This window comes from Procambarus clarkii, chromosome 93 (genome assembly GCF_040958095.1).
Source record: "Procambarus clarkii isolate CNS0578487 chromosome 93, FALCON_Pclarkii_2.0, whole genome shotgun sequence".
Taxonomy (NCBI): Eukaryota; Metazoa; Arthropoda; class Malacostraca; order Decapoda; family Cambaridae; genus Procambarus; species Procambarus clarkii.
Window position 1 is genome coordinate 993,514 of NC_091242.1, and position 25,677 is coordinate 1,019,190.

Consider the following 25,677-nt stretch of genomic DNA (forward strand, 5'->3'; position numbering starts at 1 on the left):
TCTGCGGTCGTCTTCCAAGACCAGGACCCAACACTAAGGCATGAAGACGAGGTAGCCACTCATCAATTTCAGTCATTGGGTCATTAGCATCTAATAAGGGATGAACAATCAGCTCTGGAGAATATGACTTCAAGGGTACAGCTGCATCACGATGACAAAAGATGTGAGTTAAATCTGCACCAATACGTAGAGCAGTCATAGCACAAAAGTAAGGTGCACCTGTATATTCTAAGGATCCACCCATTATGCCAATTCGGCCAGCCTGGCCTTTGTGAGCTGCATATGTCAGCGGAGGCACAACTTCTGACACCAAGCTCGTAAGCTGTGGCCCATTAAGCGACATCCTGCGGACCACCTCCAAACACCTGAAAGGAATGAGAAAATAAAATTAGCATGGACTGAAAAGTTAAGTTTATTAAATGGTACAGCTTTAAGAATTATACGTTATTAATAACTAGTAATTTCCAAGAAGTAATATTAATGACTTGGTAACAATAATAATGAAAATTTGTTTATGGAAAAATGAGTCCTGTTGCTTATTTGTGTATATTTTTTTTACTATTAACAAAAGTATAACAGAGAGACTGAAATAAATGAAGGCTTTCCAGAAAGCCTGTTAAAAAATTATTAATAATTTAAGATACTGATGTCAACAACAGGTGGTGATGGCAGAGACAGCCTTGACCCCAACAACAGGTGGTGATGGTGGAGACAGCCTTGACCCCAACAACAGGTGGTGATGGTAGAGACAGCCTTGGCCTTGGTGCAGTCTGTACTTTAGTAATGGAGGCAGTTGGGAGGTACCAATATCCTAAATACTTGACACTTGGCCAGCAGCCTGGCTTTTGTGACTGTTTTCTCCACCACTCCACCAACTCCGAGAGGTAACTCTGGCACCTTGGCCAAGGCAATCTTTCGTTTATCTACCTACCATGATATTAAATGTACCAGAGCGAAGTAGTTATCACTACGATGGTGGAGATAGCCACAGTATGAAAAACACCAGTACAGTATATCCACGGTATGAAAACGGAATTTTTGAGCCACCTTTGCTGGATCACAATACTTGAGCAATAACTAAGAATAATTCATATTAACTCTTCTTCAGTCTAAAATCGATCTGTTTACCAGTAGTTTACCTGAACATTAGTTGGTTTCAATAGTACTTCTACTCTCCAAGCCTGGCATTGGGTCAGGCTTTTCTTGTGATAGTTTTATCTGAAAGGCTGTTGCTCGAGGCAGCTCTAAATTTTAGCTGTACAAATACAGAGGAAACTGCAGAATACATATTGACCCATATGTGGCTACTCCTATTACTACTGTAATATTAACTAAATTTATTCATATATATTGTATGTAACCTCACTTGAAACAATTCAACACTTGGCATGAATTAAGTTAATAGCCTAAAATGTATTGTAAAAATAGTGGGTAATAACTTACATATTGCACACAAATGGGTAATATCCAACATAATATGGTAAGTAAAATTATACATGATATTGTACAAAATGGATAATAGCCTGCACGATCGGCACATCTCCTGTGCCAGGTGAGTACGACGGGTTCACCATAGCCTGTGCTGCTTGGCACTTTTTGTTCCGAGCAGCACAGGCTGCAAGGAACAAAACAAATCAACTCTTTTTGTTGATCTAAACTAAAGCAACAAGAAACAGCCTGCATGACATGTACAATGGTGCATAAAAGGCGACATGGTATTATTCAAAGATTTGTAATAGCTTGCATGATGTTGCACAAAGATGAATATATATGTACAGTATATCAATATATATTATATTGTTTAAAGATGGGCTATTGCTTAGATTATACTGTGAAAAAATGGGTAATAGCCTACATGACATTACTCAAAACTGGGTAATAGCCCACATGATATTGCGTGAAGATGGGTAACAGCATAATGATATCAATGATAGGAAATAAACTCCCTGTACATGATTCTGCTCAAAGGTGGGTAATAATCTAGATCACATTGTTCCAAGATGGATAATATCCTACATATTATGCAGATGGGTAATTGCATTCAATGTGTGTGTGTGTTTTAATGCCTGAGCTCATGCAGGTGACACAACACTGGTCAATCAAGCTTTGTGACATGTAAGTAAATATGAGCTGATTCCCACACACCAGCCACATGAATGTAACAATACAGGCTCTGAAGTAATCTGAGATGACTGCACCTGAATAATTTAATACATAAAACAAATGCAATATATATGTGTGTGTGTGTGTGTGTGTGTGTGTGTGTGTACAGAACAGTATTATTTATAGTATACGTACTGATTTATATCATGATATTGACAAATTTAAATAATTACATTATTTTTATCATTAGAATTTTACTTAAGTTAGGTACTACAGTACTATACCGAGGAATAATCAGCTACTATACAGTATAATAGTATATAATATGTATATATATTTCAGATGTAGTCATTCTTATAGAATTGTTATATTAATATTCTTTATATTTCCCAGGGTAACAATACAGTATATCTTTCAGGGTACCTGACACCACACAAACAATAAGGTTCTATCAGATAATTTCTACAGAAAACCAGACCAGAGATAACCTGAGCAGCAAGACTGAAATAATCTACAAATACAGCAACACTAGATTAGATAGGACAGAAGCACTTCACATCAAATGCAAGTCCAATTATCAACAGCCATCTTGTATCAAGGTATGTCGTACCATCTATAGAACCATGAAAAAAACAGCCAGTCTACATGGTCACACCAACTGCCTCAGCTCCGCATTGTATTAGAGGCTTTATATAAATTACCATGTGTACTTAGTGGGTGGCCTGGTCGAGGACCGGGTCGCGGGGATGCTAAGCCCCGAAACCATATCAAGGTAACCTATGAATACTCTACTGTATCATGTTTCACATGTAATTCATATAAATAAAAATGTTTATACCCACGGAGGTGTGGATAACGATTTATTGATAATACTGTACTAATTATGATTATTATTATTATTATTGTTATATGTTGCTGTTTGTCGTTTTGCATTCACTTTTGTATTTACTTTGTATTCCTTCTGCCTCCAAGGAGGCTAGCCTGTACATTAGTGAAATAGGTCAGGCCCATTAAAAGTGTAAAATTGACATTTAGAATATGCCTAGAGCAACAAAACATCAATCAGATTCAAAACCTCACATCACATTTCCAGTTCTCAAGCATTATAAAATCACACCTTTTTAATGTAGTATTTCACTCATAATCTTACTAGGAAATAAAAATCTTAAAACAACATTAATATCTATAAAAGAGAATGTCTGTCTGTCTGTCTGTCCAAGGTTGGAGGCCAGATGCTTGAGGCTAGCCTCACCCAACTTTGCAAGGGGAATGGTCTGGGGTACGAGACGGACAAAGGTGGTCGGGGTCGATCCTATTGGTCTTATTAAGTTTGGCCAAAACCATGTAAGTGGTGAACGGTGGCTGACCATGTCCCTAGATTATTTCAGTCAAAATGATGAACGTGTATTCAGAATTACATTTTCTGAGACAGGGGTGGGGGGGGGGGGGGGGTAGAGGGAAAGAGAAGAGGATGTTAGGGGAGAAAAGTGTAGATTAAGTGTTACAATATTTCGTAAAGGTTGGCCCCCAAGCCCAACCTTTACGAAATATTGCCATCTATAATGACTGATTTTCATGAAGTTTGAAATTGGGAATATGTTTTCATAATATTAAATTTTGTGAGGGAGAGAGGAATGGGAATGTTGGGGAAGAGGGAAGGGGTGGAGGTGTGAGAGAAGGGGAAGAAAATGGAGATGGGTGAGAGGGGAATTAGGAAGAGAGGGAGAGTGACTCATCAAGTTATTCAGAGATAGCCTCTACTATCTCTGCAAGGTATCGCCACTGCGAATTTTAAAATATTAATAATACAATACTTGAAATATTACTGGCCAATTAGTACTGGAAGATGATGGCAAAAAAACCATACATGATACAGTAATCATCAAATTAAACTAACCGTGAATCACACCCGGTATCATAACGAAACTAAATATTTGTATTTAAATTGTTCACATTTTATATACGACTTTGGATTAATTTTTAAATAATTAAAATGCTCCTAAAAACTTTATAACTAAAATGTTCAGAGTTATAAATTAAAGAAAATGTGTGTGTACACCATCGAGTTACAGCCCCGCTTCTGTGCCAAGTCCACTAGGGGCTCACCATAGCCCGTGCTACTTAAAACTTTTTGTTCCCAGTAGCTGACTCTAAAACAACGACGTGTGTACACACACACTGGGGCCTCGCGGCCGAGTGGACAGCGCTCGGGGGTCGTAGTCCTAATGGCCCGGGTTCGACTCCCGGCGCAGGCGGAAACATGGGCAGAGTTTCTTTCACCCTGATGTCCCTGTTCACCTATCAGAAAAATTGATACCTGGGAGTTAGAAAGCTGCTACGGGTTGATTCCGGGGGATGTGTACGACTTACTTACTTATTATGGGGAAAGCGCCAAGCCATTACGACTTTATAGCACTTGGAAGGGGGTCGGGGTAAGGATTTGGGATGGGGACGGGGGGGAGGAAGGAATGCTGCCCAACCACTTGGACGGTCGGGGATTGAACGCCGACCTGCATGAAACGAGACCGTCGCTCTACCGTCCAGTGAAAGTGGCTGGACTGGGATGTGTACGAGAAATATATTTAGTAGATATAATAGATGAAAAATAGATTGATTAGAAAAGCGGGGATCCAAAAGCTAATAGCTCAATTCTGCAGACACAAATATAAATGCAAATAGTAAATACACACAGTAATCTGTACAAATACCTACACCAGTTGATTGACAATTGAGATTCGGGAGCCGAAGCTCAACCCCCGCAAGCACAACATTGAATACACACAGGCTGCCAGTCCCCGACAAAATTACTTAAAATTGGTGTAAGAGGTCCACGTTGAGAACATGGGAGGTAAACAACGTCTTTAGTAAGAGTGAAGAGTCTGTGTGGTTGTCTAGGGTGGTGGTGTTTTAGAGTCAGCTCCTCGGAACAAAATGTTGCACACAGCTCGGGCTATGTTGAGGCCGGCGTACTCACCTGGCACAGGACATGTATACTACATTGGTCTAGGGCGGTACTCGAGTGTGTGTATATATATATAAGACACCAATCCTCCCTACCCCTCACCCACTCTCTGTGGCATTAGAATGCAGGATACATGTATACTCTGTGGTGCGGGTATACATGGTGCATGCACCCCTCTGTGGTACCAGTATACATGATATAGTACATGGATCCTCGTCTGTAGTACTACACTGGTATACATCCTCCTCTATGGTACTAGTATAAATGTATCCTCCTCTGTGGTACCAAAATACATGCGCGTAAAGCATCTTCCTTTGAGGTATAAGTATAAATCATATATTGCCCCTAGTCGTGTTACCAATATACTCTACATGGTACAAGTACTGCTTTTAAAAATTAAGATCTATTTAGGACCGACACCAATGTATAATGACAGTACAAAACGTCTACCAGTTAGAAAGTTCACTTTTGCAAACAGAGTGGTAGAGTGTTGGAGGTGGTGGTGGAGGCCAAGACCAGACACCACGAGCCTAGCTCTCATCCTGTAACTACACTTTGGTAATTACTCTTATATAATTAGTTAATGTACAGTAATTGCCAGGCATCAGATTGGCTATTGTTACCAGTGGCTGAAGGTAACTATTCACTACAACGTGACCACTACATGTCACCTCTGAAATAGAACTTGTCATACTATCTAACATTATATAATGTCCAATCATTAGACTTTTTCTAGTACGAGTTGACTAGAACTCTCCAGTTACTGTATCCAGTCTCGTGGATAAAGACTGGAGACGGTCTTTAATTATCGTCTCTTGTAACTCAAGAGTTGCAACTCTTGTAAGGTTGGTAGTATGTGACAAGCACAAGCGGACTCTGGTAACGGTGTGGGCGAGGTCCAGGCAACACTCAGAAGTATGGCTGGATACCCACCACAACTCGACTGCCTTTTATTCGCTAACGATAGCAGCTGTAAACTAATTACTACGTATGTATTAATAGGCTTCATCAAGTGACAGTCTTTCTTCAAGTGAACAACCACGTAACTATTATCTCGAGCATTGTAACCGGGCGCCATTTTGCGTTAAATTTTTTATAATTATAAAACTGTATCCATATATTTTATCTACTGTTTACGTGCCCCTGACTTATGTGTCCTTTAGCTGCAATGCAATTATGACATTTAAAACTATTCTGAATGATAATTTTTTTTTAAATATAAGAACCTCTTTAGCTATAGTAGAAATTCCTGGACTGGTACGAATTGTACATTATTTTGAGCCGCTCCTTAGATTAATAACACGGACACGTCAGGTTACTTTGTGGCTACCTTGCCATGATTTCGGAGCTCAACGTCCCCGGGGCCCGGTCCTCGACCAGGCCTCCTGGTTGCTGGACGGGTCAACCAGGCTGTTGGACGCACAAAACAAAGTTGAGCCATACCTGTTAAGCCATATACCCGCTTTGCACTCACGTTAACACTATAAATTATCACCTGACTGCTTCCATCCTGCAGCACTCCTTAATTTAGGCACTCATGTATCTCATCCGGGGCTTAAGCTGTGCCCGTGTTGTTACGAACGGCCTCATTTGTAATACATGTATACATGTTTCATCGCATGTACACTACAAGCATACATACACACTTATTCACCAGATAGGTGCAGGTTTCACTTAAGAAGCAGCTAGTATAACCACATTTACACTTCTGTATAACTACTACATTTATCCCATATTATATCTCACTCTATAACCACACTTTATTCCAGAGCTGCCGGTATAGCCACTCTCGTACTATACAAGATCTTTCAATACATCCAAGTTATAATTTTGCTCAGTACTCAACGTGGTTGGTACTATTTTCACCAACCGTAGAAACTGTGCCCTATCGTGTCCACACTAACATGCAGAGCTCAGGTGACCTGCGAGAATAGTAGTAGTAGGCCTCCTCAGGCAGCGTTGATATTGGTCAACGTTACTGGTTAGCCTGATACTGGTTTAATAGGCTAAAACATTATATGGGACTCTTCAGTGTTTTCAGCGCTAACTCCAGTGCTACGAGGTAGCCTGATCCACACTCGTAATCCAACTAAGCAAGGCATCATGGGCAGTTGCCGGTCATATACCATAGATAATATAGACATGACAGTAGATACCAGTATTAGCACTATCACACCAACACACAGAAGGAACACGGTACCTGGCGACTCGACGCTAAACCACGACAATATGAAAGAGGGAGTTCGAGTATGTCTTTCAGGAGAGCGTATCGCCAGGAAGACTTGTCACCACTCCTCTCTACCTCTCTCTCACACACATACACGCGCACTACTCACAAACGAGTCCCACAACCTTACTTTTTCAGAACCTCTTCCCCTACCCCTCCCCTCTCCCTTCCCCCAGCTTGGCTTGGCACACACCGGAGTTGGGACAAGCGCGAGTGCACAGACCTTTCACAACCTGTCATTTCAGTCACTAACTCGAGCTAGAACCTCATAGTGGATAGATTGGTAACTCATTGATGTAGCTGTCTAACACAGCCGTTAGTGACAGGTGGCAGTGGGCAGGGTAACCGGAGGATAGGTTGGAACAAGGTAGCAGGGGAACACACCGGTGTGTTGCATAGTTCACATGTTGCCTCTTGGTAGGAAGGTCCTGGCAGACTAGACTCGCATGCCTGCGCTCCAAAAACTCTCCCAAACTCTATTATCTTATATTTATCCTTACCCTATTCCTTGACTAATTTGTGGGTATACACACACATGATGATAATTCGTCTTGTTTTGTCGGGGACAGGCAGTTTGTGTATGTATATACAGTACATTATGCTGGTGTCGAGGTTCCTCCCCCCCCCCCCAAGGTCGAACTACTGGCCCTCCCCAAGATGCAACCCCCACAACTGCTGACTAACTCCCGTGTACCTATTTACTGCTAGCTGAACAGATGCAAAGGAAACTTGCCCAACCATTTTTGCCCCGCCCGGGATTCGAACCCGGGATCCCCTATTCCCGAGTCATTCCGAAACAAGGGTCGAAACACATCTTTTGTTAACCAACTTACTTTTATATTCTGTTCCAATTCAAACTCTATCAAGTGTTGGAAATGGAAGGTAATCACTAGAGTGTAGATCAAAGGTTGAGAGTCCAAGACTTGGCGGTGTGTGCGAAGCCTTTTAACACCCGCAGAGTCCAGTGTAACAACCCAAGTCACCTTGGACTCAACCGGTGGCTCACGACACACAACGTGAACATGCAAAATGATTTTTTTCTGAAACCATATTGGACTGATTTTCCCCTCCCTCTATTCTCCCAATCCCGTCATATCTATAGATCTATGTAATAGTTCTCCCTCCTTCACCCTCTCCCCCCCCCCCCTCACCTCGCTAAGAGAGAGCTGTGAAGGCGTGGGTGGACATATTACAGTTAAGATCACAACGTGCCTTTACGGGCTATTCATGCCCGTGCCACCTCTTGGGTGGCTTAATCTTCATCAATTAAAACGTGCCTGTATTACTGTAGGGAGGGGGAGGGAGTGGGGGTGACAGGAAGGAAGAATAATATAAGAAGAGTATCTGTGGAGTAAGGTGTAGGTACTGGCCATATCTGTGGAGGTAAGGAATGACTACTGGGAGGAATTGGTTGTGGCAAGGGCAAGAAGGGAGAGGTCTGGCCAGTGGGAGTATTTATAGCAGAGCAGGACGATGGCGCCGATACACCCAGCTCTCTACACCTGTTTCTGCTCTCCTCTCTCCTTCTTGACTTGTACTTTCTCTTCCTCTCCTATCTGCCTTCCATCTACCTTGTCTCACTTCTGGGAATCAATGTCCTCGCGGCCCGCAACTACGAGTCACAGCCCGGTTGATCAGGTCACACTCTTCATCCACTTTTGTTACTGTCGAGTGTATTTTGTGAGTGCACACATGTAGGTGTACTCACCAAGCCATGCTTGCAGAGCTCAGCAGGCTTTACTTCTTGAGTCTCGCCTTTCAATCCTCAACCGACAGGTGTTATTTTTAACACCTGTCGGTTAATACCAAGGATGTTCTGTGTGGATTTGAGATAGTGTACACAGTGTATATGGAGGGGATGAGTATGTTCGCCTCTCGGTCGGTCACGTTAAGCATCGGTGGGTGACTGTACCGACATATGGGCGCCCTTTGGGTGGGTATCAGGCACCCGCGAGTGCGCGCGCGCACGCAACTCCACCTAATATGAGGAGGAGGATGGATCAACCCATCCTCGTAGTAACTGTTTGGTCGAAGGTACCAATATGTACTGTTGGACCCAAAAAGTTTGCACGACTTCTACTATTAATTTTACAATCTTAGAAAAAAATAAACATTAAATGTAAACATTCGTAGGCCTAGTATAGCACATACATTAGGCCTAGGATTGCTTGGACAAGTTACGTTCTTTAGTTCCCATTTCCGATTTTAATTGAATGTCTTTTGGAGTAATTTAATACTAAACGTGAACTTTTGGGGTCCAGCCGTACACACAGCTACGTATAACCATATTACTATACATAATATCTTTTTTGAACGATGGGCTGACGTGTGTGAAATCACTTTCTATGGGAAAATAAAGCTTTAGCTCTTGGTCTTCCGCCTATCATCGTCTAATACTCCCAATCTGTATATTTCCCGTCATACCTACATATTTGAAATTGTGTACGGCGTTGTTTTCCAATTCTATCTTCCCATTTAGTTCATTCTGTTTCCCTACGTCTCTTGGGCTATAAGAGTATCTCCTCGCATCCCTGTGAGTGGTGACATATCGCCTCCATTATTAATAACAATAATAATATTATTTGAAATAATATTTGAAAAATATTCCATTTTGAAAATAATACTACCTTTCCCACTATTAATAATACTAATTAATGTTAATAATAATTTTTATCATTTAATGTTTATCCATCTCCTCTCTTTCTATTGGTATTCACTGTATACTTTTTCTCTCCACGTATCAATTCAGTTGCTTGAACAGTCACATCCTGTCGATTCAGTCGAACAGTCACATCCTGTCGATTCAATTGGTTGAATCGCCAATTTGCCGACACCTCTTACCGATTCAGTTGAGCTTGACCCTCAGAATAAAATAGACTTTACTGAAGATGTCATATATAATTCACAATGAATTACACGTCATTTTTGGTGAAGGTTTTACCTTTCAGTATCTACTGGGAAGCGAGTTAGCTCTTTATGTTTTTAGTTTACTATAACATTCTCTTTATTATAAGATTTTGTGTTTACTGATGTTTTTTGTGTTGCTGTGTCCGTATGTTTGTTAGTTTAACAGGGAGCAAATTTGCTGCTGGCGGTGTGATAGTGCGTGCTTTTGACCTTAGAGATGGTGTTATCTCCACAACTATATACTTTTTTATTAATGTAGCTGCTTCCATTTTAGTGTGTGTGTGTGTGTGTGTGTGTGTGTGTGTGTGTGTGTGTGTGTGTGTGTGTGTGTGTGTGTGTGTGTGTGTGTGTGTGTGTGCGCGCGCGCGCGCGCGCGCGCATGCCTGACAATTTCTTGCAGTGCCGGTTCCTGTTCCCAGCTCCCCGTCTGGTGGGATGACGTGTCAGCCTTCTCTGTCTGTTTATCTATCCCGCCTCTTCCCCCCCCCCTCCCTCCTCCCCACGCGCCTTCACCTCTATCCACCTCCTATCAACCATAATTCATAACTATCTCCTAATCAGCCAGCCGGAATCTACACCATTCCTCATGTACTCTCGTCAATCCACACATTGCCCATCCACTACCGTCATTCCACATCTGGATCCCACAAACCCGTGTTCCCCCCCCCCCGTCTATCATGACAGCACAGTATCTGTATACAGTATACAGAATTGCTTTATCTACATTATTGTGTTCAGATTTATCATTACAGTACCTGTATTATGACTTACCGAGATTATTAATATTGCCGATATCCTTATTATCGGTATTATCATTGCTATCTTTATTATTAGTGTAATTATTATCAACATTAATTAGTATTATTAATAGTGGCAAAGGTAGTATTATTTAACAAAAATGTTGACTTAAAACTTTATTAGATATTATTCCAAATATTATTATTATTATTGTCATGAAGAGCACTGTCAGTTGCAAGGTTGTATGCAAGTTGCCGGGCGGTGTTTGTGTTACGGTGTGGTAGACTGGGGGGGAGGGTGTGGTGAGTGGTGAAGAGTCTGGACACATTATTCTTGGCCTAGTTAACCACACTCAACTCTGTGTACACTCTTACACGCCGCCCCACTGCTACCCACTTAATGTAAATATTACACAACGCATACAGCGTGGTCATAGTTTAACAAACACATCACCTTAACAGTTTAACAAATACACCACTTTCCCGGTTTAACAAATACACCACGTTAATGGTTTAACAAATCCACCACCAGTTTACAGCAGCAATAAGAGCATAGTTCTCAGATAAACTAACAGCAGAGTATGCTCATGTTTGAACAAGTGCATATGTCCCTGGCAGCCAGATCTAGTTCTTGGGGGGTCATAGTGTTGACCTCGGACGCCGGATCGCAGCTCTTATACCGGTTACTCCCCTTGATATCTGGTCCCGTGGACCCGGTTTATACTAGTCCCGTCTTGACCGCGTCTCACTTGTTGTGACGCCTCGGCTCCTTTCAGCCGCCGCGTCTTGACCCTTGAGTTAGTTCTCTCTCAACCTTCATCAACAAACTAAACATGACCTTGGATGTTAATGTGGATTTAAGTTTTATACACTAGTTTGCTTCTGGCTCGCAGCATGTTGGTTGGTGACATGCCTCAGAAACTCGAAACTTGTAGGAAGATGTCACCGAGCACGCCACCCCTGGCTGGACATATATAATTAAGTAGATCCCCGTACAATTATTATTTCATGACGGGCTCACCATAGCCCGTGCTACATGGAAATTTTGTTCAAGTAGCTGAATCTAAAACAACAACTGTACAATTGCTTTATGTGGGAAGAGTTGGAGTGTTGGTCGAGCGGTTAAGGGATCCTGTACGCCAGCAGAGTGCTCCTGGCAGTATGGGTTCGAGTCACTTCTGGGGTGAGTTTTCAGTTGCATATAGTCCTGGGGACCATTCAGGCTTGTTCGCATATATATATATTATATATATATATATATATACACGGTGGGTTTATGGGAGTATTGTCAAAACACTGGTGAACGCTTTGTGTGCTCCTAAGTACCGTTCGAAATAAACCATTGCTCTTTTAACACTAGTGTTATCTGAGATGCCAGCTGGGCTGAGTCATAGCTACTCCAGAATACTGCACCTACCTTCTTAACAATTAACAACAACAGAAGCAGAATAGTGATCTGTATGTTTCTACCTGAACTATATTTTTAACTGGACGTGAACCCAGAGAGGGGCAGATGAACATGAGAAGGTTGGAGGCTGCTTGCCCATTGTCGGAGACGGGAACCTTCTTAGGATTATCGATGCTCCCACGGCCAAAAACTAGGTTATCCGCGAGGTCACTCAACCAGCTACTGACCAGACCCAACAGTGTTTAGCTGAGTGACGCCCACCTGACCCACTCCGTGTACCCTCGAAGGGGGCATAACCCTGCGGTATTATTATTATTAACATCTTTATTGACAAAATTTAATTACAGTTTTGCCTAATCTGAGGATTTCAATTAAGTCTTATTAAAGTGAGGATAATGCTGGTATTCACTGTCACACAGGACAGAGGGTCATACACAAGACAATAGGTCGAAACTGTAGGCGGAAGCACATATATACCATGGTTACAATCAATGTTTTAATGTATGAATGTGTAAAATTAACTTATTATTGTGTACTGCCACACAAGGCAGGGGTTCATAAGTGATGCACCTTACAATATAAATAAAATTGTTCTTCATTCTTTAAAATGGACAAGCAATTTGTTTATAAATTGTTAGGATGTCGTCCAGTACACCAGATTCAATGAAATAGTTACACAGTTGGTGGTACAATAGGCCAGGAGGTCTAAAATCTTTTACGGTTTCACAATCAGAGTAGGTGCCGTGGGAGCTTGGAGGAAGTATGAATGAATGTGCCAAAGTTTTGGGGTCAGGGATGGAGGGATGGGATTGTATGGAGCAGGAGGGGAGGTGGAGAGGACGGAGTGCATGCAACAAGGCGCGGCAGTAACAAGAAAGAGGGTACATCATCATCACCAGTATCAAGTGTCTACATAGAGAGATGTGGTGACTTAAGCTCCATCACGCTGAGGCAACACACCACAAACACTCAACACCCACCATTCACTCACAAACTTTACCACCCACTCACAACACATACCACCCACTCACAACGCTCACCACCCACTCACAACACATACCACCCACTTACCACTCATTTACAACACACTACCCACCTCCCATTCAAAACACTTCCCATCCACTTCAACACTTGCAGTTTCACTAGGAACATCAATAGCCTAATGAACCCTAGTCTAAGAAAAAAAAGAGGGAGGTGGAGACGGTAATGTAGCCGACTATGTTAGCCAACTTGGTATTAATGGTGACAGGTTGTGTGGGAGAGTTGGTGCAGCCTCATCATGGCCACCGGCCGCGTGGGTCTCCTGTAGCAGCTCTCAACCTTCCTCCAGTCTTCGCTGTGCTCTACAACCTTGTTTTTCTTCGCTATCATATCTTTCTCTACAAATGATATAAAACACACACACTTTGTCTGTACGTGCGTATGTGAATCTTACTGCCCTTTCTACATTAAAACCAAAAATTGTCAGCCTCATTTAGGTGCATGTTAATCTTTACTCAAAGATCCCCTTTACAGTCTGATTTACCAAGATCTACATTACTGAGCTGTTAACTAGTACCACTTAATCGTCCCAAACACAAACAATTTATAATTGTCAACACTGAACATAATTTGTCACGTCACTGAATAAAAGCTGAAGCCTATTTAGTGGTAGCGAAGTTCAATAGCCACCCTCCATGTACTGTAGTGATATGTTTTCCCCAATGTCTATTGTGGCCACTCAGGTAAGGTACAATCACGAGGAGGAAGTACTAGGGGGCTGGGATATGAAGATGGAGTGAAGGACCGCAACCCAACCACTTGAACCATCAGGGATGGAACGCTGATTCTGCAAAAAGAAAGGGAGGCGTGCTCTGCCGACCAGTCCAAGTGGTTCAGCTCACTTACCCACCTCAAGTCACCTCACTTATCAAAGCTTAGCCAATCAATTTCCCTTAATTGCTGCCATAAATTGGTGTAGTCTAGCCCTCATAATTCGGGACAGATAGCAGATTTTATCTAAATTTGCCCATGCTATTTGTATTATTTTTCCTACTTCATTTATTATATATTTTGTATTTGTTATACCTTACTGTGCCTGGCATGAGTACGTTTAAACCATTAGTTTTAAAATGAGATTAGTGATATATTTATTTAGTAAAGAACCTTGGACAACTTATAAGGAGTCCTAAGCCTTAGTATTTTCTATCTGGTTTACCATGGTATTTCTACCAAAACTAGAATATTCAGTGACAATACTTAATATACCTACCTCGACCCTTTGTCATTTCCTCCCCAATAAGTTTTCTTTCAGTTCTGTTAACAGGTAGCTCCCAGAAAGCAGTCGTTTGTTTTAATAATAATAATTTAATTTTTGGTGTCAAACAGGAAGTCTGTATTTACGCTTATCGAGGTTTGTCTAAATCAACTACAGTACTGACCTTTCCCTAAAATACAACATACTTCAGTTGCCTAAATCCCAGATACCTATTTACTACTAGATGAACAAAGGCACCAGGTGAAAAGACAGGTGCCCAACCGTTTCTGTCCTGCCGGGAACTGAACCCGGGCCCCTCGACTGAGAGTCGATAACGTAAACTCTTGTATTATAGGACCCCCACAATTGGTTTAGTGTTTATTGTAGTCATTTTAATGAACTTTGTAATGAAGCTGGAAATTTTATCTTTTAGAGACAGTCATGCCCCCCTCTTTCCTATCGATTTTGTGTGAAACAATTTATATATTTTCCCCAACACACACGCGCCTTAGCTCTGTTTACACTGCTGGAGACCCTTCTCATTTCCACCTACATTATCGTCAGTCTTACTCGTTTTACATATCACTCTTGTTTTTCTCAACATTTACTACAACCTCTACGAACAGTATTGCGCCTGTGGAGACCTAGCAACGGCCTCAAGTGAACTGGCTAAAACTGACACCCCTGTCCTAGAGGCTCTTAATTCTTTTGCGTAACATGTCCTGAAGCTCTTGCTTGACACGTGTGTACATCGTGTGTTTGGGGGGTTGGGCGTGATGATGATGGCTTCATTTAAGGCAGTGTGCGTTTGTGGGAGGGTGTGTTTGAGTGAGAGTGTATTCACCTATTTGTGCCAGCAGCATCGAGCTTCTGGACCCGCCTTTCCAGCCTTCCCCTGTCTAAGCATCATCATGCAGGGTTCTTCTGTGTACTGGTCGCAAGACGTCTTTTACTGGGTCGCAAGGTAAAATACAATAGGTAAAATATATATATATATATATATATATATATATATATATATATATATATATATATATATATATATATATATATATATATGACAGTGTCAGACCACGGATGAAAATTGAAACTAATTCCCATTCATTTGTTATTGTACCTCACCTCACTCCACCATTCTCTCCTGCCTATTTATGTCCAATACTTGACCTGTAAAATCACTCCTTCTGAAGATCTATTAATATACGAAAGTACTTAAGGAAATTCCTGTTTCAATTTTCCTCCGTGGTCTGACACTGTCACATTTTTAATCACGTGTTTATTTTCGTGATTTACACACACACACACACACATATATATATATATATATATATATATGTTTCAAGATCTTGCTTATATTTTCCTCCACCTGAAGACCCTGATCATGTTTTCCCTCACCCATGTCTCTGCAGTGAATGCAGGTCGGATTCCCCTAACCCTTCCACGAATGCCAGGAATCAGTATGCTCATCTCATGTCTGATTTTGTTAAGGGAATCGATGTTGACTTTTTAATAATGTGCCCTGAATTGGGCGGTGTAGTTAAGTGGGGGGTCTCACTTAAGCCAAATATTATTGTATAATTGAAGGATAATGTTTGTACATTTGTTGCAGGTGTTTCAGGCTATAAACCAAAGTATTTACCGCCGAGTAAATAACAAGCTTTGATATACACTGCTGCCTAGGTCTAAGATCAGTGTTTTTGTAGGAAGTTTTCTTTGCAGGAGCTTGTATTTGTAATGGCATGTCTGAGTTTTTTTTTGGGAATTATGTGTGTGTGGTAGCGGAATGTTTAAGGGCATGTTTGGGAAAGAAAGTATTACTGGGAGGGTGTGCTTGTTTTATGATAGTTTTGTGCGAGTGTGCATTTGATGATAGGTATGCATGAGGGGAGAGTGTGTGTGTGTGACAGGATGCATTTCTGGGTGTTTTTAGTCTGAGGGAGGTTTTGTTGGAGGATGTGCTTGTGGGAGAGGGAGTTTTATTTCTTGGAAGAGGATGTGCAGGGTGGAGACGTTTGGGCAAGTTTCTTTTCACCTGATGCCTCTAGGAGTTGTGTAAATGCTGTGGGTTACATCCTGGAAAAGGTCAGTTGTGGACCTTGGGAGCCTCAATAATCCTAACAGGTTTTCTCTCCCCAACAATTTGAAACTGTGTTTGGGAGAGTGAGTTTCTGTGGAATGGTTTAGAAAGATGTTTCTTGGGGGTGTGACATCACATGTTTAAATCTCATTGGATAGAATATCACAGGTATTATCACATCATAGTATATCAGAGAGGAACCAGTGATGCACCCGGAAAGCGTGGCTCACATGAACAGAGGGACAAAGGAATCTTGGGAATGATTTAAAGATAAGAGCCAAGGAGAAAAGCCATCACACAAGCAGCAAGGAAATTAAACACCAAGAGCTGTCAAAACGTGGGTATAAATTGAAGATAATTACCTACCTTGGTCGCAAGAAAAACCTATGAGAACTATTAATTTTTCTAAGCCTAGTAGTGTACTACCAGGAAATACAAATAAAACAATTACACTAACACCAAGAAATGGATATGATATATTAAACTGTAATCTTAAATGCCAAATGTGTGGTAAAACTGAATATTTTGCATAATATTACGTCACAGAAGACTGTGTATGAGACAGTTTTGAAGAGCAAGAGGCAAGAACTACTAAGTGTCACCATTAAGAACAGAAGATGTGCATTATTTTTTACAAAAGGAATGTCAATTTCAGTGACTATGCCAGAAGTTTAAGACCATATCTTGAGTGACATACATGGCATAAAGCCAGTGTACTTTTATCAGGACTTATCAAGACATGAAAAAGAGTAATTTTATGAAGTTTTATGGCCTGTCTTCTGATTGATAGTGTCTCTCTGCAATGTCAAAATAAGATCTACCTGTCAGCAGTAACAATAAATTTATTTTCTAGTCTACCTATTTTCAAATCTACAAGAGCCTTGATGAGGATACCTGGTTGATGGGGTTCTGGGAGTTCTTCTACTCCCCAAGCCCGGTCCAAGGCCAGGCTCGACTTGTGAGAGTTTGGTCTACCAGGCTGTTGCTTGGAGCGGCCCGCAGGTTCAAACCTATTCACTGGGTATTCCCCGGTGCACTCTAGTCGACTGCACCACGACTCCATGTCATGGTGCAGTCGACTATAGCGCGTCTGGGAACACCCAGCATATAGATTCGAACAATCATCAAGGATCTTGTGGATTTGTTCATTGGTATATCACCTTAATGGGATTTCTCTGTGAAGCTACCTATTCTTGATGCTGAAATATTACAGTACTTGGCAATGATTTAGGTGGTAATTGAGTGTAATCAAAGATGCTAGTTCATGATAAACCACAAGTGAGTCTCTTGGAAGATGACAGTGGTTTGCTGGATAAGACAAATTTGACAGACATAAACAAATCCACAAGGGCCGTGACGAGGATTCGAACCTGCGTCCAAGAGCAACCCAGACATCCTGCAAGATCAAGCTGAGGGTTTACATTAGATAATTTATCCTGTATCTGTGAACAGGTTGAGCCCAGAGATGGTAGAGTGAAGAGATAGAAGAGGCTGACTGAGTTGGAATTATTTGTTAACAAGAATATAGGAACTAATGAGATACTATCTGGGTGACATAACAGTAAATTATGAAATACAGCTACCGAAAAGTTTGAGGATTCATCATGAAATGCTCATCCAATGCCATTCTGAAGAAATGAGTTGTTTGAAGTAGGTGAAAGGAAGACATGTAGAAATAATTCACTATGTCATATCAACAGCAGTATGCTAATCATGAAATGAAGACCACCTGCAGTCACAGTAAATTAGGAATTAAAACAAAATCAGGCTATAATTACTTCCAAGTACTGTAAAGAGAATGATAAGTCAACAGTACTGTATGAGTATCAATATGCGCTGTCTTGGGAGTGAAGATGAGGTAGTATGAGGATAAATTAGTGAGAGCAGGAGTAAATATGAGTAACAAAGTTTGGTAAATCTAGATAGCATCTTAAGACAACAGAGTGATGATGAGACAGACATGACCAAAGTTTAGTAATAATGCTGTACAGGTCATTGTTTACTGATGTCCCACAACATTGGTGGTTGAACTCATCATTTATTTGCCCATTACTGTACTATACTTACATTTATCAGTTTTTGTGCAGCAATCTGTAAACCTCCCTCAGTGTTTGTTATCCTTAAAAGTTTTGCATCATTTGCAGACATTAACATATAAACTCACCTCACATAGTTTATTACCATAGATTTGGAACAGCAGAAGACTGAGCCTTCAGGAACCCTAGTTATTACATCTCTCCATTTGACACCTTTGACTGTGAACCTGTTTCCTGATCATTATGGTTCAACTTATGGTTCCCATAGTTGGGGACAGGAAGCTTGTTACAGTTTATCAAGATCTCCCTAGACCAAGTAAGTACAGTAATTATCAAAATAAGCACCAAGCCAGGTAGACTATGTAGCACCATCACCTAGGCACCTTCCCCATGGTGTAATCTGCAACAGTTGTCAAATTCCCAAATACCTATTTACTGCTAGGTAAACAGAGGCATCAGTTGAAAGGAAATGTTATCTAAACGTTCCTATCCTACCACAAGAATTATTCCCAGGACCTTTCAGCTGTGACCCAATTGCTTATATCAATGTGCCCACAAGATTTTGTGTAATTTGTCTACAGTAGCACTTTTTGAGTCTAGGAAACTCCAATCTACCCAACCTTCTCCCGCGTTATACAGCAGTTTGGTGACCCCATCTCTGGCAGTATTTGTGTGAGGGTTGAGAGGGGTAACCCAGCAACCTATCAGTGCGGACAGCTTGGTTACTTGACATTTGTTAAGCGTTTACTTAAGTATAACTTCTTGGTTAATGTGAGATGCTACTAGACTGACTGTATACGTAATGAACATCATATCCTTAGTGACTTTAAACTGATTAGTCACCTTGTCAACACTTAAGTCGTCTAGATTTACGTAGAAAATATATTTATGCAAGAGTACAGATGATATTACAACCTTACCGTGAACGTGGGAAGAGAATTGTGCTGAAATTATTGAAGAACCTAAAGTGAAATTTACTGTCTCCAGCTCAGCTGATTCGTTCCACCCAAAATCAGAAACATTTGTATGCTCTTCAATATATTTTCATAAAGTACGCCGTCCCAAGGAAATGATTTATATATATACTAATATATATATTTTTTATTTTAGTTTAAAATATTTGTTTCTCTAGAAAAAATAACAACGGACAAATTAATGTTGGTGATAATTCGCCAGCCAATGAAGGCACATTACCAAATCAAGCGAGTAAAGCTTCAGATTGAACCGAAATCGTTTTCTTTGTCCACAGTAGATTGAATATAAGGAGGCGAGTATGAGTTAGTGAGTGTGAGGAGGGCAGGAGAGGGTGTGCCCGAGGGAGTGCTCCTGCGGGCGGCCGCCGCTGCCGGGGCCTCCATTGTTTACACTGTGACGGAAGACCACCAAAGCGGGACGGAAGTGTCAACTGCTTCACAATCTCCCTCATAACACTAGTGCTGCTGCTGCCCTCGCTCACTCACAAGTAATGCAAGCACCCTCCCCTTGCTACCACCACTCCCACCAGTTGGATGCCTTGATATATGTTCACAGTTCAATAGCGGGGGTGATGGTGTTTAGTGTGGGCGGGATGTGGGTGGAGGAGCACTTGACTGATGTGCACGCTGGAGCACTCGCTCCTCTTGCTCTAGGATGCACAAACTGACTCAAAGTTCACTCTAAGCCCTCACACACCTCCCACACAGTATATATAAATGAAAAATTTGTCAACTATTATGTAAGGTTTCATTAGGTTTAGGTTAGAATAGTTGGTGTAGGTTAGTTTAGGTTAGGTATGTTTAAAGGGGTGACAGTGACATGGATATTAATTTGAGCAGTTCCTGGGGCCCTGATGTGCACCTTGGAGTACAAGACAAAGTGAAACTATCTGCTTGGGGTGAACTTAGTCTCGAGGTTGCACATATATTGGTGTTCATTGTGAACAATTTTGCACATCTATTATTACATTTCTGGTATTTGGTGTTTGCTCTACAGCTTCCTCCTCATAATACAGTACTTCCCTAAAGCTGAGGAATGGCGTGCTTTCTCCAGAGTATTAGAATCCATTTGCTGCAGTGTGTGCCCATGATTGTTTTCGTATCATTTCATGAAAGGCAAACTTAAATACTGTAAATATTTATTTGCCTTATAATCTGAAGCTGTTTATTTAGTAATTTAGTCACTTACTGGGTAAAGCTATGGACTGAACATAACCAATACATTGCATCAAAATGTTAAAGAAATGATGCTCCAAACTTTTGCTGTATATATGTAATTTAAATATCAATGTATTTGATTAAAATTATGAACAATATCAATTTTCAAAATTACTTTGTTACAGAATATTTTTCTCTTAATTTTAAAGATGCAGATGTTATGTTCATGCCAACATTGTTCAGTCTGTTTTAGTTTTGGGCGAATTTTAGTCTTATTTGTATTGTTTGTATTAATAAAAATCTTACTAACCTACATAAATCTAGCTACAGTACTGTAACCTACTATATTAGTTATATAATTACAAGTGGGAAAGATGTTAAATAAAATAAAGGTAAGCATTGAAATTAGTACCAAAAATTACCATTACAGTACTATTATAATTTGCTGTACACACCTTTCACAATCATTATCAAGGTGGAATAGGGGTATTTCCTGGCCACATTTCCACAGAATCCTTCAGTGAGCAATTTTGATCCAGGCTGGAAGGACAAAGTTATGGTAGTGAAAATTATTGGTTCAAACAATACACAGTACTGTATATTGTATCTAACAAAGAAATAATGTACAGGTATGCAAGGTTAGGTAAGACATAATCAGAATATAATATATCAAAGTTACACATACACTTACACATCACCGACTTTATGATAAGACTGCAAATCTCTAACCAATAGTTGATAGAAAATAAATAGTATATACAGTAGTTACTCTACTATGATACTAACTGAAGTAACTAGGCTGTGTGGTTTTTACACTTTTCTTAAGTTTTTTTTTTTTTAACTATAAATTATTATGTAACTTACAGCTCCACAGTGCCTCAGTTGTTAAATCCTGTGAAGCACAGTTAGGTTTTCTCTTGTAGGTAAGCAAATGTAATAAAAAATAGCTAAACTGTAAAAAAAAACTAAAGTATATACAGTATCAGTATATAGAAGCATTATTATGAGCAGTGGAATTACTGTTATTCTCTGGAATACTACTGTTACATCTACAAAACATGATGGATGTTTTCTTTAACATATAGTGATTTTACATAATGTTAATACAGTGTGAAATTAGATTAATGAACCTGTGAAGAATAAGGTTATATACAATAGTGATAAGATTAATGAACCTGTGAAGAATATGGCTATATACAATAGGGCTAAGTAAATACTCCCTATTTGTGATGTTTCTCTATACCTTGGTACGTGTAAATACTGTATATAAATATTAGGCTTGTTCAGGAATAATGATCTAAAATCAGACTGCATTTTAAATTATTATTTGTTATCAAGTTACTGAGAGGGGTTAACTTTTTGAGGATGAACTGGTGTTGACAGAGTGAATTAGATCTAATAGTGAGAGAATTACCTTGACCAAACTGAATACATTCTGAAAAATGTTCCTTTTATATATTGACGTATTTGTGTGTTAATGTTAGAATTAAGCCAGAGATGAATAAAGGTACTACTTATACAATACTTTATTGCCATAAGACAGTATATAAGAACAAAATAATATATACAGTATATATGTATAATATTTTTGTTAGTACACACTACCGTACAATTCGTGTATGTTTCTTTATTGATCTTTGAGTTTTGTGTTGTTAATTAAATTCCAGTACAGAGTAATGCTGGTTTCAGTGGCATTAACTCTCAGTATAACTGACATAATGTAGACATAGCACACCTGTGATAGAGGATTAATCTCTGTCAGCCTGTCATCATATGAACATGCATCATTTTGAAGATAAATTAATGTAATGAACCACAGATATAAATACAGACCAATACATACTGTAGGTATTAACATTATAATACAAATTATAATTTAACTGCTTAATTTGAATACAGTATAGCAGAAACAATTGTAATCTTTCATGAAGTGAGTTTTTGTTCCTACAGTATTTATTTTGTATGAGTTTCTGTACTTCGAAGAGTGTTATGCTGTAGAGGATGTCAAATATGTATTACAGTGTTGTATTCTTCTATAGGGTTATGTTCTCTGGCGTGGGAATTGAAAAGAAAGGCAAGATTAAAAGCATTAGTGAGGGTGGCAGTATAAGTAGCAGTAGCAGCACCAGTGGGACGAGCAGCAGCAGCTGCAGCAGTCGCAGCAATAAAAGTGGCAGTAGCAGCAGCAGTCGCAGCAATAATAGCGGCAGCAGCAGCAGCAGCAATAGCGGCAGCAGCAGTAGTAACGGTAGTTCCCCACCGGGAACCCCACCTCACGTGCAGATGGCTTCTCATGAGAGTCTAAATTCAGAATCAAAATCGAGCTCTCTCAATTCCAAACTTGGGCATGAGTCGGTGAGTAAATGATGAATGTGCATGGGGTACCTAATATTGTATACTTATTCCTTATTCTCTGTACACACTTTGTGTTATGCATCATGCCTGAGATGAAAAACTTGTCATACTAACAGTCAACCTGTTAATACTGTAGTGATTTTACTAACGCTAACTGTAATTAGGTAAACTGTTTATAAAGTTTTATACTGTATTACAGTACATATGTGCTGAATACAAGTGTGTGTGTGTGAATCCCAAATTAAACAAAATATTTCTTAAAAAATATGATGAGATAACCATAAAGGCAACAGAAATGTAAAATTCCTAGTGTGTTTTGTGTATATCTTTACCTATCTTCAGAAGCAATTGCAAAAGGCGTAAGTGGCAGAATACTATATACAAAATAATTTCATTTTGTAAATGAAAATATAAATATAAATAACGTATTTATATATAAATATAAATAATGTTTACTTAAGTATTTACTAAAACTTACTTTCTTACTATTTTTAGAAAACTAATACTGTACTCAGTCTTCAAAATTTAATCAGCATTTTAAATGATGCTCATCTCTCATTTAGCTAAGCATTTACTTAGTTTCAAGCATAATCATATACGTATGCTTCATTTTCTTTCAAGTTGATATCTTTATTATATTACTTGAGCTATGCCAGTCTTCTTGAGCTTATCTTTGTGTAGCATTATCAGATTTATTTTGATTTTGTTTTCTAATATGGTGTTTGTCATATTAGAAAATATAATATTTTATATATGGTCATACACCATATAATATGGTATATGACAATTTTCTTAATTAAAATTGGTGTTGATATTAAGGAAGGTTCACACCCGGCATTTTGCTATTTGTAATAAAAGATTTAAAAGAGTTTGTTTACTAATTATCTAACCATTAGTTTTAACAGAAGTGTGTATTGAATTAAGTAGCAGGTTAGTTCTGACCAAAGCAACCTGAGGTAGCTTGAACACCTGCCTACTTCCTTTTGACTGCTGTGAAAGACACAAACATTTACACTCGCAATGTTTCTTTTGCATGTTGTGCTATTTTGGTTGTGTAAGTTAGCTAATTTCTGTATGTCTCTCTGGCAGATTAATTGATTTACTAACTCTCTCCCTCTGACTCTCTCATTAACTTTTTAGCATAATTTCATATTTAACATATGATGTAACATAGACAATAGGAGGATAGCCAAATGAGGATACATTCCATTTTGAAATGAACTGCCTATTTCTTTTGACTATAGGATGTATGATCAGATGAAGTTTGGTAGGCAATGTTGAATTTTTAGAAAATGAGCAGTCATTGAAAATAAAAATGACGATATGAATGTTGCTTTTACGAATATAATTGCTGGAAAAAACTTCACTTGCTGGTATATGCAGACTTTGTATATGCCTTTGCAAATACAAGGTGGCCCAATAGTCATTTTATCATAATAATATTTTCTTCACACAATCATACGTAAACTTATAATAAAATAAAACAATATTAATTTTAAACTGCATTTTAGTTGTAATTATCAGTATTTAAATTCATGTACAGTATTTTTATTAATTTTATTATTTTATTTTGTATTTTTATTTTACATATGATTGTGTACAGGTACATTAAAGGAAATTTGGGAAACATACTTGTAATGTTACCATACATCAATACATATTAAGTACAGTACAGTAGTGTAGCTCTTTATTTGCAGTCTGCAATATAATGCCATTTTCAAATGTGTGTGAACCTTGCTAGATATATTTCAGTTTTTATGCAAATTAATAGATAATTTATCCTCCTCAAGAACAAACATTTCAAGCACTTGAGTATTTCCAAGGTATTCTATACACACTGAGAGAGATCTGATAATATTACAGCTGCATAGCTTAGCGTCTGACACTCTACTTTTGTTTGCATGCGGGGTTCAGGCGGGGTCTCCCTCGGCGGGGTCACCCTCCCCCCCTAAGAGCGTCTGCTCTTCAAGCTCCACCTCCACTGACCAACACCATCACCACCAACTATCGCATGTCCTCAACGCCACTTCAAAAGTGAGTAATATGGGCTGCAATACCGTAGAATGGAAGGAAGCCTCTTATTTTAAGATGAGTAAAAAAATAACAAATTTAACAGGTTATAGGGGCATGAACTTGGAATGGGTTAAAGGTTTACTCTCAGCACTTATGCATGCTACTAATATGAAGACATTTGTTTACAGAATGTTATGAATGTATAATGTGTTTATTGATCTTGGGTATAATGCATGACATGGCTGTGTTCCAAATATGAAATTGAAGTGGAGAGCCATGTTGTTAAATTAGTAATGCCTCTTTTTGCCTCTGTATATTACAGAGTCCAGATATCTTCATTCAAGGAAAGAACAATATTTTGCACACATTTCATTATACAATACAGTACTGTTTTTGTTTAAATGGTACAATATTATATTCTAAGAAAATACATTCTTGCAAATTCATTTTCAACTTAATTTAAAAGTTAGGCTTACCATTTTTG

General features: G+C 39.4%; 2 protein-coding genes across 6 annotated transcripts in view; one reads left to right on the forward strand and one right to left on the reverse strand.

Moving 5' to 3' along the window:
- Nucleotides 1-19,751, reverse strand: part of LOC138359865 (ATP-dependent (S)-NAD(P)H-hydrate dehydratase-like) — a 21,446-nt gene extending 1,695 nt beyond the window's left edge. Inside the window, 2 exon segments of the mRNA XM_069319604.1 lie at nucleotides 1-365; nucleotides 19,614-19,751. Coding sequence (XP_069175705.1) covers nucleotides 1-343 — 343 coding nt within the window. The 5' untranslated portion in view covers nucleotides 344-365; nucleotides 19,614-19,751.
- LOC123746860 (phosphatidylinositol-3-phosphate phosphatase) overlaps nucleotides 15,342-25,677 on the forward strand; it is a 39,206-nt gene continuing 28,870 nt past the window's right edge. For 2 of the 5 annotated variants that reach the window (XM_045728691.2, XM_045728693.2), the window contains exons 1-3: nucleotides 15,342-15,544; nucleotides 22,865-23,180; nucleotides 25,095-25,214. In XM_045728691.2, coding sequence (XP_045584647.2) covers nucleotides 15,357-15,544; nucleotides 22,865-23,180; nucleotides 25,095-25,214 — 624 coding nt within the window. In that variant the 5' untranslated portion in view covers nucleotides 15,342-15,356. Of the gene's footprint in view, nucleotides 15,545-19,956; nucleotides 20,156-22,864; nucleotides 23,181-25,094; nucleotides 25,215-25,677 lie in introns of those variants that run through there. The other 3 variants (XM_045728695.2, XM_069319595.1, XM_045728694.2) reach the window with 3 other exon arrangements.